The sequence below is a fragment of the Oncorhynchus mykiss genome, chromosome 18 (genome assembly GCF_013265735.2).
Source record: "Oncorhynchus mykiss isolate Arlee chromosome 18, USDA_OmykA_1.1, whole genome shotgun sequence".
Classification (NCBI taxonomy): Eukaryota; Metazoa; Chordata; class Actinopteri; order Salmoniformes; family Salmonidae; genus Oncorhynchus; species Oncorhynchus mykiss.
The window spans coordinates 5,166,418-5,184,676 of record NC_048582.1 but is presented as its reverse complement, the minus strand read 5'-3'; the positions used below and the strand labels follow the sequence as shown (position 1 = coordinate 5,184,676).

At 38.9% G+C, this 18,259-nt stretch overlaps 3 protein-coding genes across 12 annotated transcripts in view; 2 read left to right on the top strand and 1 right to left on the bottom strand.

Moving 5' to 3' along the window:
- LOC110528894 (oocyte zinc finger protein XlCOF6-like) overlaps positions 1 to 18,259 on the top strand; it is a 680,129-nt gene that overhangs the window by 307,515 nt on the left and 354,355 nt on the right. The gene's annotated exons all lie outside the window — the stretch shown is intronic.
- The window catches only part of LOC110514545 (zinc finger protein 883-like), a 98,722-nt gene that overhangs the window by 3,785 nt on the left and 76,678 nt on the right, over positions 1 to 18,259 (top strand). Inside the window, exons 3-5 of one of the 3 annotated variants that reach the window (XM_036951260.1) lie at positions 1,460 to 6,935; positions 7,661 to 7,899; positions 15,426 to 15,489. In XM_036951260.1, coding sequence (XP_036807155.1) covers positions 7,797 to 7,899; positions 15,426 to 15,489 — 167 coding nt within the window. In that variant the 5' untranslated portion in view covers positions 1,460 to 6,935; positions 7,661 to 7,796. Of the gene's footprint in view, positions 1 to 1,459; positions 6,936 to 7,660; positions 7,900 to 15,425; positions 15,490 to 18,259 lie in introns of those variants that run through there. The other 2 variants (XM_036951262.1, XM_036951261.1) reach the window with 2 other exon arrangements.
- LOC110510710 (zinc finger protein 883-like) overlaps positions 1 to 18,259 on the bottom strand; it is a 586,683-nt gene that overhangs the window by 554,935 nt on the left and 13,489 nt on the right. The window lies entirely within an intron of this gene.

Genomic DNA, 18,259 nt, shown 5'->3' with positions numbered 1-18,259 from the left:
CAGCAGAACGTTCTCCACGGCGTCTCCAGACTGTCACGTCTGTCACATGTGCTCAGTGTGAACCTGCTTTCATCTGTGAAGAGCACAGGGCGCCAGTGGCGAATTTGCCAATCTTGGTGTTCTCTGGCAAATGCCAAATGTCCTGCACAGTGTTGAGCTGTAAGCACAACCCCCACCTGTGGACGTCGGGCCCTACTACCACCCTCATGGAGTCTGTTTCTGACCGTTTGAGCAGACACATGCACATTTGTGGCCTGCTGGAGGTCATTTTGCAGGGCTCTGGCAGTGCTCCTCCTGCTCCTCCTTGCACAAAGGCGGAGGTAGCGGTCCCGCTGCTGGGTTGTTGCCCTCCTACGGCCTCCTCCACGTCTCCTGATGTACTGGCCTGTCTCCTAGTAGCGCCTCCATGCTCTGGACACTACGCTGACAGACACAGCAAACCTTCTTGCCACAGCTCACATTGATGTGCCATCCTGGATGAGCTGCACTACCTGAGCCACTTGTGTGGGTTGTAGACTCCGTCTCATGCTACCACTAGAGTGAATGCACCGCCAGCATTAAAAAGTGACCAAAACATATATATATATACATTTAATTTTTATTTGACCCCTTTTTCTCCCCAATTTCGTGGTATCCAATTGTTTAGTAGCTACTATCTTGTCTCATCGCTACAGAGACGAAGGTTGAAAGTCATGCGTCCTCCGATACACAACCCAACCAAGCCGCACTGCTTCTTAACACAGCGCCATCCAACAAGGAAGCCAGCCAATGTGTCGGAGGAAACACTGCACCTGGCAACCTTGGTTAGCGCGCACTGTGCCCGGCCCGCCACAGGAGTCACTGGTGCGCGATGAGACAAGGATTTCCCTACCGTCCAAACCCTCCCTAACCCGGACGACGCTAGGCCAATTGTGCGTCGCCCACGGACCTCCCAGTCGCGGCCGGTTACGATAGAGCCTGGGCGCGAACCCAGAGTCTCAGTACAGCGCCCTTAACCACTGCGCCACCCGGTTGGCCTCATTTAGATATAATTTTGATTAACCACATGACATTGATTTGAGATATAAAGACTTTATTATAAATTATATGAAAATCATAACGCAGCAGCGGGAGGAGGAGAGTCGAGAACAGATTAATTTTATTCTGGTTACGCTATATTGATCTCTGGATCCCTCGTGAGTCATTTGTGTGTCTTCATTTTTTAATCGCAGTGCTTAAAGCATCAGACAAGCTCAGTAGCCTACATATAGTTGATTTTATTCAAACACATATATATGGAAATATACATGTTTTAAAATGTAAACATTCGATTGGCCGAAAGAGAAGACTCGTTTGACCAGGATACATTTTTTTGTCGGGACAGCCCTAATAGCTTTATTCCCTGTATTGTACAGCCTACTGTTGTGAAGTCATATGTATATCACACCAACTGACTGGTGTTCTGATGTTGTTCACACAGGAGACCATGTTGAGACATTCTCTTCATCCAGAGAGCAACAGCAGGAAGGTCACAGAGCTAAGAGGTCTCACCACTGCCCACATTGTGAGGAGATATTCCCAATTCTATCAAAGCTAAAAAAACACCTTAAAATACACACAGGAGAGAATCTGTATCCCTGTACTGACTGTGGGAAGAGATTCACGACATCAAGGTCTCTGACAGTTCATCAGAGAGTACACACAGGAGAGAAGCCTTACTCCTGCTCTGACTGCGGAAAGAGTTTCTCTCGAATGGGCAACTTAAAAACACATGAACGTATACATACAGGAGTGAAACCTTACCCCTGCTCTGTCTGTGGAATGTGTTTCTCTAGACTAGGTGACTTAAAAACACATGAACGTATACATACTGGAGTGAAGCCTTACTCCTGCTCTGATTGTGACAAGAGTTTCTCTCGACTGGGCCACTTAAAAACACATGAACGTATACATACAGGAGTGAAACCTTACTTCTGCTCTGACTGTGGAAATAGTTTCTCTCGACTGGGAAACTTAAAAACACATAAACGTATACATACAGGAGTGAAGCCTTACTCCTGCTCGTACTGTGGAAAGAGTTTCTCTCGACTGGGCGACTTAAAAACACATGAACGAATACATACAGGAGTGAATTCTTACTCCTGCTCTGAATGTGGAAAGAGTTTCACTCGACTGGGCCACTTAAAAACACATGAACGTATACATACAGGAGTGAAGCCTTACTCCTGCTTTGACTGTGGAAAGAGTTTCTCTCGACAGGAAAACTTAAGAAGACATGAACGTATACATACAGGAGAGAAGCCTTACTCCTGCTCTGATTGTGTAAAATGCTTCACAACATCAACTGACCTAAAAGTTCATCAGAGAACACACACAGGAGAGAAGCCTTACCACTGATCTGACTTACAGCTGAGCTAAAAGGGTCATCGAGGAACACACACAGAAGAGAAGCCTTACTTCTGCTCTTAATGTGGCAAGTGTTTCTCCAGATTGGGCAATGAAAAGACACAAAAACTGATACACACTTGAGAGAAGCCTTATCACTGCACTGACAGTGAGAGGAGATTCTACAGATTGGGCCATTTAAAGACACCATTGTATACATAAAGGAGAGAGTCCTTGTCAGTTCTCTCAGACCAGCTGAGATTAGTCACTCAATCACTTAATTTTAATTTAATAAAATAATTGTCAACACTCTATTGCAATCCTATTGTTTCTCACTGTGAGAACTGTGCAGAGGAAAGGGAGCGTTCTAGAATGTTAGCCTTTCTTTACTTTACTGATCAGTGTGCTCCATGTCAGGTTGTGTGTTTTGTTAGCTTCTACTGTAAAGATACTGAGATCTTGGATTTGCCCTTCAGGTTGAATGTCCTCTGTGAGGCGTCTGATGGTTGACTGGGTGGGACTGCTTCCCTCTACAGTTTTCTGTGAGAATGAGCTGGTAGACACAACATACACTGAGTGTACAAAACATTAAGGACACCTGCTCTTTCCATGACAGACTGACCAGGTGAACCCAGGTGGGCTAAGGAATGAAAACACTGGACACTGGAAAATTGGAAACCTATTGCCTGGTCTGATGAATCCTGGTTCCTGCTGTTTCATGCTGATGGGAGGACTGGGGTATGGAGGAAACCACGAGGACATACATCCAGTTGTGGAAAAAGTACCTAACTGTCATACTGAGTGAAAATAATGAAACCTTATTTAAATCATTTTTACTTAAGTACTTTACACCACTGCATGCATCCACTCCGTGTGTCAGCATTGGAGGCTGGTGGTGTGATGGTTGGGGTGTGTTTTCAGGACACACATTGGGCCCCTTGATAAAAGATGAACAATGTTTGAATGCTACAGGATATCTAAAGAATATCAGGTGCCTCCCTTCACTGCAGCAGTGTATCCATCTGCAAATAGATTTATTCAGCAGGATTATGCCACAAGGCTTGTCCAGGAATGGTTCCAATAACATGACAGTGAATTCAGTTTACTGCAGTGGCCTGACGAGTCACCAGATCTCAATCCAATTGTTCATCTGTGGGAGGAGATAGAACAAGCTATTCGGAGTAGAGATCCACTCCCAGCCAACTTGACACAATTGTGGGAAGCATTGGAGTCAACATGGGCCATCATCCCTGTGGAATGCTCTCAACTCCTTGGCCAGTCTATGCCCCAATGAATTGAGGGTGTTCTGAGGACAAGAGGGGGAAATATTAGGAATGTGTTCCTAATGTTTGTGCACTCAGTGTATATCAGATAAAGATGGTGTGATCAGTTTTTAGCTTTAGTTTGGGTGGATTATTTTATATTACTAAACAACTTTTGTTTAATGATAAACAGGCTATGAATCAACTACTTGGGTTTATGAAATGGACTACTTGTATTATTTTAGTCATTGATGATGAATGTATTTGAATAACTGTATTGAAGTTAATTGATCTGGCAGGTAGCCAGCGGTTAAGAGTGTTGGCCCAGTAACTGAAAAGTTGATGGTTTGAAACCCGAGCCGACTAGGTGAAAAATCTGTCATTGTGCCCTTGAGCAAGGCAATTAACTCTTATTTGTCCTGTAAGTCGCTCTGGATAAAAACATCTGCTAAATGACAAAAATGTAATGAAAAATAATGTTTGTACATGAATTCGTGCTGGGAAACCACTTTTTTCTCATGTGTATAATAAAATAAAATGTTTTTGGTGAAATACAACATTACTGCTTTGGTTATCCTGGCCAGAGGGACAGGACCATAGTAGGCTAGAGCAGCTAAGTTAGTGTTAACGTTAGTTAGCATGCAAGTATCCAGGTAGAGTTGCTAATGTTAGCCTAGAGAAAATAGTTTGCGACATTAACAGAAACTAATAATTCATATATCAACCTTATCAAATTACAAACGTTTTCAAAAATGTTGTTGCTTACAATTATCCTCGTGTCCTTGTTACCGTCTTGAGGAACAAATGTCGGGTGAATGAATTGCTTTTTCTGCTTCTCACAGTTTTGAGGCACGACGGTTATAAATTGTAATAAATTCCGTTGTGAAATTGTAAACTAATTATTTGAAATTACAGGTTTTTACATTTACATTTAATTATTATTATTTAATTTTTTTACATTTTACAATTACATTTTTCAGTCATTCTGTCTATATCAGAACATCTAACAATATATTCGGTTTTTTAACATTTTAAATCAATATATTTTATTATATTGTGTATATTATGTTGTGTATATCATTTCGGAGCAAGGCACCTATTAAAGATGTTATATCTGGAGTTTCGTTGGATATTGAGGTTCATCGTCTTGAGCAGAAGATTCCAGGAGTGGTTGGAGCACTAAACCCTGTAGTAGATGGAAAGAAGGAAGAAAGTCTATCAGTTTTACTGTTGTTTGAAGAATGGTATCTGCCTACTCCCGAGGTAAAGTTGGTTTTGTATTCACACATTCTGACATTCAACAGATATTCGCCAAAAGCCATTTGAAATTGTAAAAATCAATAACTAATTAATTGATTGTCACAGAAATATAAAAATTCTATAAATGCTTAGCATACTTTACAACCTTTGTTTTGAATAAAAAAATCCTGTTTTGATTTGATGAAAATATATAAAATCTTAAATGCAATTTTAAAGCTGTTTAAATCAAATAACTAATTCACCCTTTATCACAGAATGATCGAAAGAGATATGATTAATTCTATAAATATCTATCGTCTTTGTTCAACCTTTGTGTTGAATGCAAATTCCAGTTTAGATTTGATCGAAATATATAAAATCTATAAGATGCCTTTCTTGTAATGTTTTATACGTTTTTTTGCTAATGTGTGCCTTTTTTACTATACGATTTATATTGGCTGAATACTCAACGATGATGAACATCTCAGTTATGTGGGCTTCTATCAGGGTTGTGGTCATATGCATGTCATTTAAAGTCAATTTAGCAAAAATCCAATTCAATTTGAAAATGTTCCTAATTGCAAAAGCATGTAACAGAATTCGGGTATTCCAGAACTGTAATTTACATGTAAATAAACATAACCCTGTTTTATGTTTTTAATACTGATGTTAGAACGCTCTGTGTGCCAGAGATGGTACCATTTAGCTTGTCTGGGGATGACAATGAAGGACTTCAACAAAGCCAAAATATAAAAGTATTGTAAGGGGCCTCTTTGCTGTTAAATTAGAGACGTATAAATAAATGATTGTTAACTACTTTAAAATGTGGAACTGTTGCACTAAAAATACAAACATTGATTTGGCATACAATTTAAGATGGTAAACATTGATTTGACACACAATTTAAGATTGTAAACATTGTACAACTTTATGTAAACATGAACTAACTTCATATAAAACAAATTGCACTTTAAATCAACATTTATTTTAAGTTATTTTAAATAAATGCATATTCTCACATTTTTCTGAGACAAATTTTTTAAATATTTATTTCACCTTTATTTAACCAGGTAGGCTAGTTGAGAACACCTTTATTTAACCAGGTAGGCCAGTTGAGAACACCTTTATTTAACCAGGTAGGCTAGTTGAGAACAAGTTCTCATTTGCAACTGCGACCTGGCTGATCAATCACTGAATGAGTTGATTTCTTCATCTTGAAATGCAATATTTGAGATTTTATGTATTTCTATCAAATCAAAACTGGAATTTCTACTCAAAGCAAAGGTTTTAAAAGTATACTAGACATTTATAGAATAAATCATACATAGTTTGGCGTTTCTGTGACAAACGGTGAATTAGTTATTGATTTATACAGTTTTATATGACATTTGATAGATTTAATGCGAGACTTTTATAGAATAAACCATATCTATTTTTGTTTCTGTGACAATCAATGAATCAGTTGATTTTGGCAAATTAATGTCTGAACATAAAACCAACTTTACCGAGGTCTGCTTCCTCCTTGTGATTTTTAAAACTTTATTTAAGAAAATATTATTATTTACAATGACGGCCTACTAAGGAACAGTGGGTTAACTGCCTTCTTCAGGGGCAGAATGACAGATTTTTACATTGTCAAATCAGGGATTCGAGCCAGCAACCTTTCGGCTACTGGCCCAAAGCTCTAACTGTGGCTAAATGATGCTAGGATATATGAAACTAAGTGTGAGCTATTGTGAATAAGCAACTGCAGTTATGAAATTGATAAACGAATGGCCATGTTTCAAGTGTGTGCCGACGGAATATTTTTTGTATTTATTAGGATCCGGATTAGCCGCTGCAAAAGTATCAGAATTGTTCACTTCTCTCATTGACTTGTCAAACCCAGGCTTGGTCCGCTTCACAAGCGTTCTCTGAAGTCTCGCGATGTTACGTCTCTGGGTTGAGAAACTGGTAGTGGGGAACAGGAAGTTCCGCGCAGGCGCACATCATTCTTCAGAATAAAGGATACGCCAGAATTGTGTAGTTAAGATGACAACTTCTGTGTCCGTTTCAAATGAATTACTACTGGTATGTAATATCACGTTCTAATATCTAAAGAACATGCTAGGTAACAAATACGTCAATGTATTATCACGTTTGATAAAGGTTTTATGTGTTATTTTTTTGTGTCACCGCGTGGGTGAACGTGATAACTTGTCACATATATACTTTAGGTTAGTCTGAGTGAATGTATATATTTTCGTCAAGGTAATTTCATTAAGGATCAATTGTTTTAGATTTCTGGGTTCGTTTAACATGTCGTTTTTGTGTAAAATTCACGAGCTGGTAAAATGGCGGCTCCCTCTCGGTCTGCATCAACGGACATCAGTGCAGGCAGTGAGGGTGCAGCAGAGAGACAATTTTACGTTTTCACCACTGTTTTGGAGCTAAATGTAATGATTATCAGTGAGTCATTTATGTGAATTCAGGAAATCTTCTATAGATTAAGTGCATTTACAGTTGTGTAGCCTAATTTAAAGTCTATACTTTGTCTAATGTGAATTAATTAATGTTTTGTCAATGCTTAGCTACCAGATCTATTGAAATGAGATCAGTTCTTGACTTGGACAGGAGCTCATCAGAGCTGAGTACCGTCACCTCAAATTTCTACTGTTTGAGCTCATGTTCCTCTTATAGAATATTAGCTCAACAGTATTGTGGAGTTCCTGAAACTAAGCATAAAGAAAGTGCCAGAACTGTGAAGACAATAACTTTTTGTGTCTGTTTCTCTTTATTACAACTGGCCGACTCAGATTAAGTCTGAGGCCGGTAACATCAACAGTGAGGACAAACCCAGCCTGCCTCTCTCCTTCCACACTGAGTCCAAACCTACAGTCACTGGGTCCTGATTGTGACAGTGGAGCCCAGTTGGCACTGCAGGATCCAGCGATGGCATCAGTGAAGCTGGAAGACTGCAGTCAAACACTGGAGCTGAATGTCAACATTAAAGATGAAGAAGAGGAGGAGAAGATTGGGAAATCTGTTAATCATGGTAAGAGCAGGTTCTATCTACCTACAGTGGGGAGAACAACTATTTGATACACTGCTGATTTAGCAGGTTTTCCCACTTACAAAGCATGTAGAGGTCTAATTTTTAGGTCTGTGAGAGCCGGAATTCTTACTGGTTGGTCGTTGATCAAATACGTATGTCATGTAATAAAATGCAATGAATGATTTAAAAATCATACAATGTGATTTTCTGGAAAAATTTTTCCCGTCTCTCACAGTTGAAGTGTACCTATGATAAAAATTACAGACCTCTACATGCTTTGTAACTTGGATAACCTGCAAAATCGGCAGTGTATCGAATACTTGGTCTCCCCACTGTAAGTGTGTGTTGTTCATTCTAACTTCCCACTGCATGAAATGTTGCAGTCGAACTGTTTCAATGAGAAGGTAGATGGTATTTCATGCTACTGACCAGAGGTCGACCGATTATGATTTTTCAACACCGATACCGATTATTGGAGGACCAAAAAAGCTGATGCCAATTAATGGGCCGATTTATAAAATAAATTAAAAAATGTGATTTATTCGTAATAATGACAATTACAACAATAGTGAATGAACACTTATTTTAACTTAATATAATACATCAATAAAAATCCATTTAGCCTCAAATAAATAATGAAACATGTTCAATTTGGTTTAAATAATGCAAAAACTAAGTGTTGGAGAAGTAAAAGTGCAATATGCGCCATGTAAAAAAGTTAACGTTTGAGTTCCTCGTACAGAACATGAGAACATATGAAAGTTGGTGGTTCCTTTTAACATGAGACTTCAATATTCCAAGGTAAGAGGTTTTAGGTTGTAGTTAATACAGTATTTATAGGACTTTTTCTCTCTATACCTTTTGTATTTCATATACCTTTTGACTATTGGATGTTTTTATAGGCACAATAGTATTTCCAGTGTAACAGTATAGCTTCTGTCCCTCTCCTCGCTCCTACCTGGGCTCGAACCAGGAACACAACGACAACAGCCACACTCGAAGCAGCGTTACCCATCGCTCCACAAAAGCCGCGGCCCTTGCAGAGCAAGGGTAATAACTACTCAAAATCTCAGAGCGAGTGACGTTTGAAACGCTATTAGCGCACACCCAGCTAACTAGCTAGCCATTTCACATCGGTTACATCAGCCATTAGGCTGATAGGCTTGAAGTCATAAACAGTGCTGTGCTCAGTGCTGTGCTTGCGAAGAGCTGCTGGCAAAACGCACAAATTAATTCTAACATAATAACACACAGAAATACGAGCCTTTGGTCATTAATATGGTCGAATCCGGAAACTATCATTTCGAAAACAAAACGATTATTATTTCAGTGAAATATGAAACCGTTAGGTATTTTCTCTAATGGGTGGCATCCCTAAGTCTAAATATTCTTGTTACATTGCACAACCGTAAATGTTATGTCATAATTACATACAATTCTGGAAAATTAGTTTGCAATGAGCCAGGCGGCCCAAACTGTTGACTCTGCGTGCAATGAATGCAAGAGAAATGACACAATTTCACCTGGTTAATATTGCCTGCTAACCTGGATTTCTTTTAGCTAAATATGCAGGTTTAAAAATATATACTTCTGTGTATTGATTTTAAGAAAGGCATTGGTGTTTATGGTTAGGTACAGTCGTCCAACGATTGTGCTTTTTTCGCAAATGCGCTTTTGTTAAATCATCCCATGTGTCGTTATAACTAGTGATTATGATAGATTGATTGTTTTTTTTATAAGATAAGTTTAATGCTAGCTAGCAACTTACCTTGGCTTCTACTGCATTCGCGTAACAGGCAGTCTCCTCGTAGAGTGCATTGTAATCAGGGGGTTAGAGCGTTGGACTAGTTAACTGTAATGTTGCAAGATTGGCTCCCCCAAGCTGACAAGGTGAAAATCTGTCGTTCTGCCCCTGAACAAGGCAGTTAACCCACCGTTCCTAGGCCGCCATTGAAAATAAGAATGTGTTCTTATAAACCTTTTACGACTAGGGGGCAGTATTTGAATTTTTGGATAAAAAACGTTCCCGTTTTAAACAAGATATTTTGTCACGAAAAGATGCTCGACTATGCATATAATTGACAGCTTTGGATAGAAAACACTCTGACGTTTCCAAAACTGCAAAGATATTGTCTGAGTGCAACAGAACTGATGTTACAGGCGAAACCCAGATAAAAATTCAACCAGGAAGTGCATCATTTTTTGAAACCGCCTCATGCCAATGACTCCTAATATATCTGTGAATGAGCTTACGTTTTCTACGTATTCCCCAAGGTGTCTACAGCATTGTGACGTCTTTTTATGCATTTATGTTGAAGAATAGCCGTAAGGGACCACATTTAGCAAGTGGTCACATGATGTCTCCCGCAGAAAATCTTGCGTAAAATACTGAGGTAGCCATTTTTCCAATCGCTTCTTATGAGAAACCAATTGTTTTCGACGGATATATTATCGAATAGATATGTTAAAAACACCTTGAGGATTGATTCTAAACAACGTTTGCCATGTTTCTGTCGATATTATGGAGCTAATTTGGAAAAAAGTTTGCCGTTGTAGTGACAGCATTTTCCGGGTCGATTTCTCAGCCAAGCGTGATGAACAAACGGGAGCTATTTCGCCTTCAAAAATAATATTTTTGGAAAAAAGGAACATTTGCTATCTAACTGGGAGTCTCCTGAGTGAAAACATCTGAAGTTCTTCAAAGGTAAATGATTTAATTTGATTGCTTTTCTTATTTTTGTGAAAATGTTGCCTGCTGCCAGCAGAGCCTAGCATAGCATTATGCCATGACGAACTTACCCAAATGCTTGTCTAGTGTTGGCTGTAAAGCATATTTTGAAAATCTGAGATGACAGTGTGATTAACAAAAGGCTAAGCTGTGTCTCAATATATTTCATTTGTGATTTTCATGAATAGGAACATTTTCTAGGGGTATTTATGTCCGCTGCGTTATGCTAATTCGTTTGAGGCGATGATTACGCTCCCGGATCCGGGTTTGAGAGTCACAAGAAGACTTGGTGAGTTAAATAAAGGTATATAAAAAAAAAACATTTAATCAGCGCCCAAAAATACCGATTTCCGATTGTTATGAAAACTTCCAGTGTTTTAAAGTTCTATGAAATGAGTCTGTATAGTTACTAACCCTTGTGATAGTGAGTAGAGGATGATATGAAATGAGTCTGTGTTGTTACTAACTCTTGTGATAGTGAGTGGACGATGATATGAAATTAGTCTGTATAGTTACTAACCCTTGTGATAGTGAGTGGAGGATGATATGAAATGAGTCTGTGTAGTTACTAACCCTTGTGATAGTGAGTGGAGGTTGATATGAAATGAGTCGGTGTAGTTACTAACCTTTGTGATAGTGAGTGGAGGATGATATAGATCATCATTTTCATAACTTATGAGATACTTTTAGAATAGTTTTATTCCCATTTTGTATTGCACAGCCTACTGATATGAATACGTACAGTACCAGACTACTGATATGAATACGTACAGTACCAGCCTACTGATATGAATACATACACTACCAGCCTACTGATATGAATACGTACAGTACCAGCCTACTGATATGAATACATACAGTACCAGCCTACTGATATGAATACATACACTACCAGCCTACTGATATGAATACATACAGTACCAGACTACTGATATGAATACATACACTACCAGCCTACTGATATGAATACGTACAGTACCAGCCTACTGATATGAATACGTACAGTACCAGCCTACTGATATGAATACGTACAGGTAGCCTAATGGTTAGAGCATTGGGCCAGTTACCGAAAGGTTGTTGGATCGAATCCCTGAGCTGACAAGGTAAAAAAATATATATAATAATTCTGCCCCAGAGCATAGCAGTTAACACACTGATTCTCGGGCGCCAGAGACGTGGATGTCGATTATGGCAGCGCCCCGCACCTCTCTGATTCAGAGGTTGGGTTAAATGTGGAAGACACTTTTCAGTTGAATGCATTCAGTTGTACAACTGACTAGGTATCCCCTCTCCCATTCAGAAAGTATTTAGACCCCTTGACTTTTTCCACATTTTGTTACGTTACAGCCGTATTCTAAATGTATTAAATAAAAAATGTTCCTCATCAATCTACACACACTACCCCATAATGACATCACAATACCCCATAATGACATCACACTACCCCATAATGACATCACACTACCCCATAATGACATCACACTACCCCATAATGACATCACACTACCCCATAATGACATCACACTACCCCATAATGACATCACACTACCCCATAATGACATCACACTACCCCATAATGACATCACACTACCCCATAATGACATCACACTACCCCATAATGACATCACAATACCCCATAATGACAAAGCAAACACGTTTTGGAAATGTTTTCACATTTTATTATAATAAAAAAACAGATACCTTATTTATGTATGTATTCAGACCCTTTGCTATGAGACTCAACATTGAACTCAGGTGCATCCTGTTTCCATTGATCATCCTTGAGATGTTTCTACAACTTGATTGTTGTCAACCTGTGGTAAATTTTATTGATTGGACATGACTTGGAAAGGCACACACTTGTGTAGATAAGGTCACACATTTGATAGTGCATGTCAGAGCAAAAACCAAGTCATGAGGTCGACGGGATTGTCTGTAGAGCTCCATGAAAGGAAACATTCACAAGCTGGTAAAATGGCGGCGCCCACTCTGTCTGCGTCAACAGACTTCAGTGCAGGCAGTGTGGATGCATCAGAGGGAGACCATTTTTACGGTTGCACTACTGTTTTGAAGCTAAATGTTGTGATTATCGGTTTTCTACATGTGTAATAATATTCAGACACAATTGTCCTTAGCGCTCCATGAAAGGATTATGTAGAGGCACAGATCTGGGGGAGGGACCAAAACACTTCTGCAGTGTTTATTTGGTAGTGAGTGGAAACGCTAAGCGTATTCTTCACATTTATACATCTGGTGAAATATCTGTCTCATTGTTCTATATGTGGCTGCACTGTGGTAGTGGGGGAACAGGAAGTTCTGGGCAGGCAGGCACCATTCTTCAGAATAAAGAAAACGCCAGAACTGTTATGTGAAGAAGATAATCTTTGTGTCGGTTTCTATGTATTACCACAGGTATGTAATAGCAGGTTTAAACTTCCTGTTATCGGAAGATCATACCATGCGAGGTAACATCCGTTAAGGTATTAACACGCTTGATTTGTTATTTTTGTGTCATACCAAGTGAACGTGAAACTATTTTAAGTCACACAGGTAGAAACTTTGGGTTTGTCTGAATGGATGTACATGATTGCTTCATGGTAAATTAATAAAACATATATTTATTTTAGATTTCTGAGTTTGTTTAGCATGTTATTGGTTTTGTATAAAATTCACGAGTTGGTAAAATGGCGGTGCCCACTCAGTCTGTGTTAACGGACTTCAGTGCAGGTACAGAGACACAATATCACAGTTGCGCTACTGTTTTGAAGCTTAATGTGATGATTATCAGTTTTCTACATGTGTACTAATATTCAGCAACATTGTTGTTTCTATCTTATCTATAAATGTTACTATGGTGTGAACGGAAACACTATTTGATTTTTATGTAAAATAATACAGGGAAGACCAGGTTATTCAGGAAAATGGTACATAGTGCTGCCTGAAACATACTGCAACCTTGTACTGAATGTATTTGTCATTTCTGCATTTATGTGAATTTGGGAAATTTACTATAGATCAAGTTCACTTACATTGTGTAGACTAATTTTAAAGCGTGTACTTTTTAATTAATGTTTTGCTATTAATGCTTACCTACCAGATTTATTGAAATAAGATCAGTGCTTGACTTGGACAGGAGCTCACCAGAGCTGAGTACCATCACCTCAAATTTCTACTGTTTGAGCTCATGTTCCTCTTATAGAATATTAGCTCAACAGTATTGTGGAACTCCTGCACCTAAATATAAACCATATTTTTAGAGAATAAAGAAAGTGCCAGAACTGTCAAGACAATAACTTTTGAAAAAACAGTACCGGCACCTATTTCAGTCAAAGTCAAGCACTGAATTAGATAATTGAACAAGAAGAAAAATATTTAATAGAGAGTGAAGAAAGTGCCGGAACTGTCAAGACAACTTTGTGTATGTTTGTCATTGTTACTACAGGACGACTAGAATTATGTCTGAGGCCGGTAACCTCAACAGTGAGGACAAACCCAGCCTGCCTCTCTCCTTCCACACTGAGTCCAAACCTACAGTCACTGGGTCCTGATTGTGACAATGGAGCCCAGTTTTCTCTGCAGGATCCAGAGATGGCATCAGTGAAGCTGGAAGACTGCAGTCCAACACTGGAGCTGAATGTTAACATTAAAGATGAAGAAGAGTCTGAGAAGATTGGGAAATCTGTTTCTCATGGCAAGAGCAGGTTCTATCTTACTAAGTTTGTTGTTCGTTCCAACTTCCCACTGTGTATGAAAGGTTGCAGTATAACTGTTTCAATGAGAAGGTAGATGTTATTTCATGCTACTGACACTTGCATGGTTTGACACCAGTATTGTCAGCATTTGTTTTATTCACTGGTCTATCTGGAGTGTTCAGAGAGGAGACTAAAGAAGTGAAGTAGACAAACTGCCAGTGTTTTAAAGTTCTATGAAATGAGTGTGTAGTTACTAACCCTTGTGATAGTGAGTGGAGGATGATATGAAATGAGTCTGTGTAGTTACTAACCCTTGTGATAGTGAGTGGACGATGATATGAAATTAGTCTGTGTAGTTACTAACCCTTGTGATAGTGAGTGGAGGATGATATGAAATGAGTCTGTAGTTACTAACCCTTGTGATAGTGAGTGGAGGATGATATGAAATGAGTCTGTGTAGTTACTAACCCTTGTGATAGTGAGTGGAGGATGATATGAAATGAGTCTGTAGTTACTAACCCTTGTGATAGTGAGTGGAGGATGATATGAAATGAGTCTGTGTAGTTACTAACTCTTGTGATAGTGAGTGGAGGATGATATGAAATGAGTCTGTGTAGTTACTAACCCTTGTGATAGTGAGTGGAGGATGATATGAAATGAGTCTGTGTAGTTACTAACCCTTGTGATAGTGAGTGGAGGATTATATGAAATGAGTCTGTAGTTACTATCCCTTGTTATAGTGAGTAGAGGATGACACGCCCCTTTTTAACTTTCATCTCTTACCCACTTTTAGAATAGTTTAATTCCCCTGTATTGTACAGCCTACTGATATGAATACATATGTTACCAGGTACAGACAGAAGAGGACTGGTCACCCCTTTGGGCCTGGTTCCTCTCTAACTTTCTTCCAAGGTTCCTTCTTTCTGGAGAGTTTTTCCTGGCCGCTGCTTCTACATCTGCATTGCTTGCTCTTTGGGGATTTTTGGCTGGGTTTCTGTGAAGTACTTTGTGACAACTGCTGATGTAAAAAGGGCTTCATAATATATAATTTTGATTGACATGTATATCACACCAACTGACTGGTTCTTCTGATGTTGTTCACACAGGAGACCATGTTGAGACATTCTCTACATCCAGAGAGCAACAGCAGGAAGATCACAGAGCTAAGAGGTCTCACCACTGCCCACATTGTGAGGAGATTTTCCCAATTCTATCAAAGCTAAAAATACACTTAAAAATACACACAGGAGAAAATCTTTATTCCTGCTCTGACTGTGGAAAATGCTTCACAACGTCAACTGAGCTAAAAGTTCATCAGAGAACACACACGGGAGAAAAGCCTTACTCCTGCTCTGATTGTGGGGTGAGTTTCTCTCGACTGGGCCACTTAAAAAGACATGAACATATACATACAGGAGAGAAGCCTTGCTTCTGCTCTGACTGTGGGAAGAGTTTTTCTCGACTGGACCTCTTAAAAAAGCATGAACTTATACATACAGGAGAGAAGCCTTACTCCTGCCCTGACTGTGGAAGGAGTTTTTCTCGACTGAGCCACTTAAAAAAACATGAACGTATACATACAGTAGTGAAGCCTTACCCCTGCTCTGACTGTATAAAATGCTTCACAACATCAGCTCAGCTAAAAGTTCATCAGAGAACACACACAGGTGAGAAGCCGTACTCCTGCTCTGACTGTGGAAAGATTTTCTCTCAACTGGGCCACTTAAAAAGACACGAACATATACATACAGGAGTGAATACTTATGCCTGCTCTAACTGTGTGAAATGCTTCATTACATCAACTGATCTAAAAGTTCATCAGAGAACACACACAGGAGAGAAGCCTTACTCCTGCTCTGACTGTGGAAAGAGTTTCTCTCTACTGGGCAACTTAAAAAGACATGAACGTATACATACAGGAGTGAAGCCTTACTCCTGCTCTGATTGTGGAAAGAGTTTCTCGCAAATGGGCCAGTTGAAAAGACACCAAGCTAAACATAAAGGAGAGAAGACTTACCACTCGTAATGTGGCAAGAGTAACTCAAGTGAAAGTCACCAAGTAAAATACTACTTGTGTAAAAATCTGAAATTATTTGGTTGTAAATATACTTATGTATCAAAAGTAGAAGTATGAATCATTTCAAATTCCTTAAATTAACCTCTGGGTGTCCCTAAACAGGGACGGTTGTTGCTAACGTGCGCTAATGTGACTAGAATGACGTTGAATCCAACAGCCAACTTTCCGGGACATAGACATGTCTTTATATGGGCAGAAAGCTTAAATTCTTGTTAATCTAACTGCGGTCACCAATTTAACAGTAGCTGTTACAGTGAAAAAAATACCATGCTATTGTTTGAGGAGAGTGCACGACAATAAAATAACTTATCACGGCAACTGGTTTGATATATTCACCTCTGAAGGTAAATAATGTACTTACATTCAGTAATCTTGCTCTGATATGTCATCCTGAGGGTCCCACAGATAAAATGTAGCATAGTTTTGTTTGATAAAATACATTTTCATGTTCAACTGTAGGAACTGGGTTCTACATTTTGAACCCCTGCTGTCTCTGGCTCCACACCCACCCATCAAGATGTGTGAAGGTTAGTGTATAAGCTAATGATCTGTCATGTATGACATTCCTGGGAGTGTGTAAACTTAATTTATTTAATACCATAGCATTTGTATATGTTCTCTATAGTTATGTACTTAAATGACCAATTCGGCACATTTGGGCAAACTCCTGGCAGACTTGATACAGTCCAGTAATGTAATTCTTCACTGCATCAGCCAAACTGTGCACACACACTGCTGCCATCTGGTGGCCAAAATCTAAATTACATCTAGACTCCTTTCTGAAAGTATGGCCTTTCTCTTGCTTTTCAAAGATGATAGAAAATAAAAAACAGTTTTTTTTGCTTGTATTATCTTTTACCAGATCTAATGTGTTATTCTCCTACATTAATTTCACATTTCCACAAACTTCTAATTGTTTCCTTTTAAACGGTCTCAAGAATATGCATGTATTTGCTTCAGGTGCTGAGCTACAGGCAGTTAGATTTGCGTAGGTCATTTTAGGTGAAAATGTCACCAAAAAAATGGGTACGATCCTTGAGCTTTTTAAGTGAACCAGAAGGATCGTACCCATTTTTTTGGTGACATTTTCACCTAAAATGACCTACGCAAATCTAACTGCCTGTAGCTCAGCACCTGAAGCAAATACATGCATATTCTTGAGACCGTTTAAAAGGAAACAATTAGAAGTTTGTGGAAAAGATGGTGTGATGATTAGTTTGGGTGGATTATTTTATATTACTAAATAACGTTTGTTTAATGATAAATGTAGAGCTTGTATGTATATTATGTATTTTTTAGTGTTTCCTGTTTGACCCCAGGAAGAGTAGCCGCTGGGGATCCTAATAAAATACTAAATGTATCAGATATTGATGACGTGTTGATCAGTTTTCACCATTAGTATTTTAATGAATGTTTCATTCAATGTGTTTCTATGGGATATAGTAGAAAAGGCCAAATTCTGTATTTTATCAAATCATTTTTAATCCTGTTTATACCGAATGTCCTAAAATACTAAATCAATTATCTAAACAATCCATGGTACGACCTTCTTAAAACAATTCCACATGTTAGCATAGTATTGTAATGCATTATTAGTCTTTTTATGGTGCCAAAGTCCAGGGACAGCATTACCACCACGATCCAATAATGACCCAGTTACTATTGGGGGAATGGAACCAGAGGGGAAGCTTGTGTTACCTTTCTCACACCACTACAGTATTCATTTCAACAGACCTTTTCCACGACCCATTGTTAGAGCTCAATATATACCCAAGACTATATAGAGGGTCAGACTGTTGTAATGCCCAGTTGATTATGTAAATAGTATTGGAGAACTCTGGTATTGATGGTTCATTTGAGGGT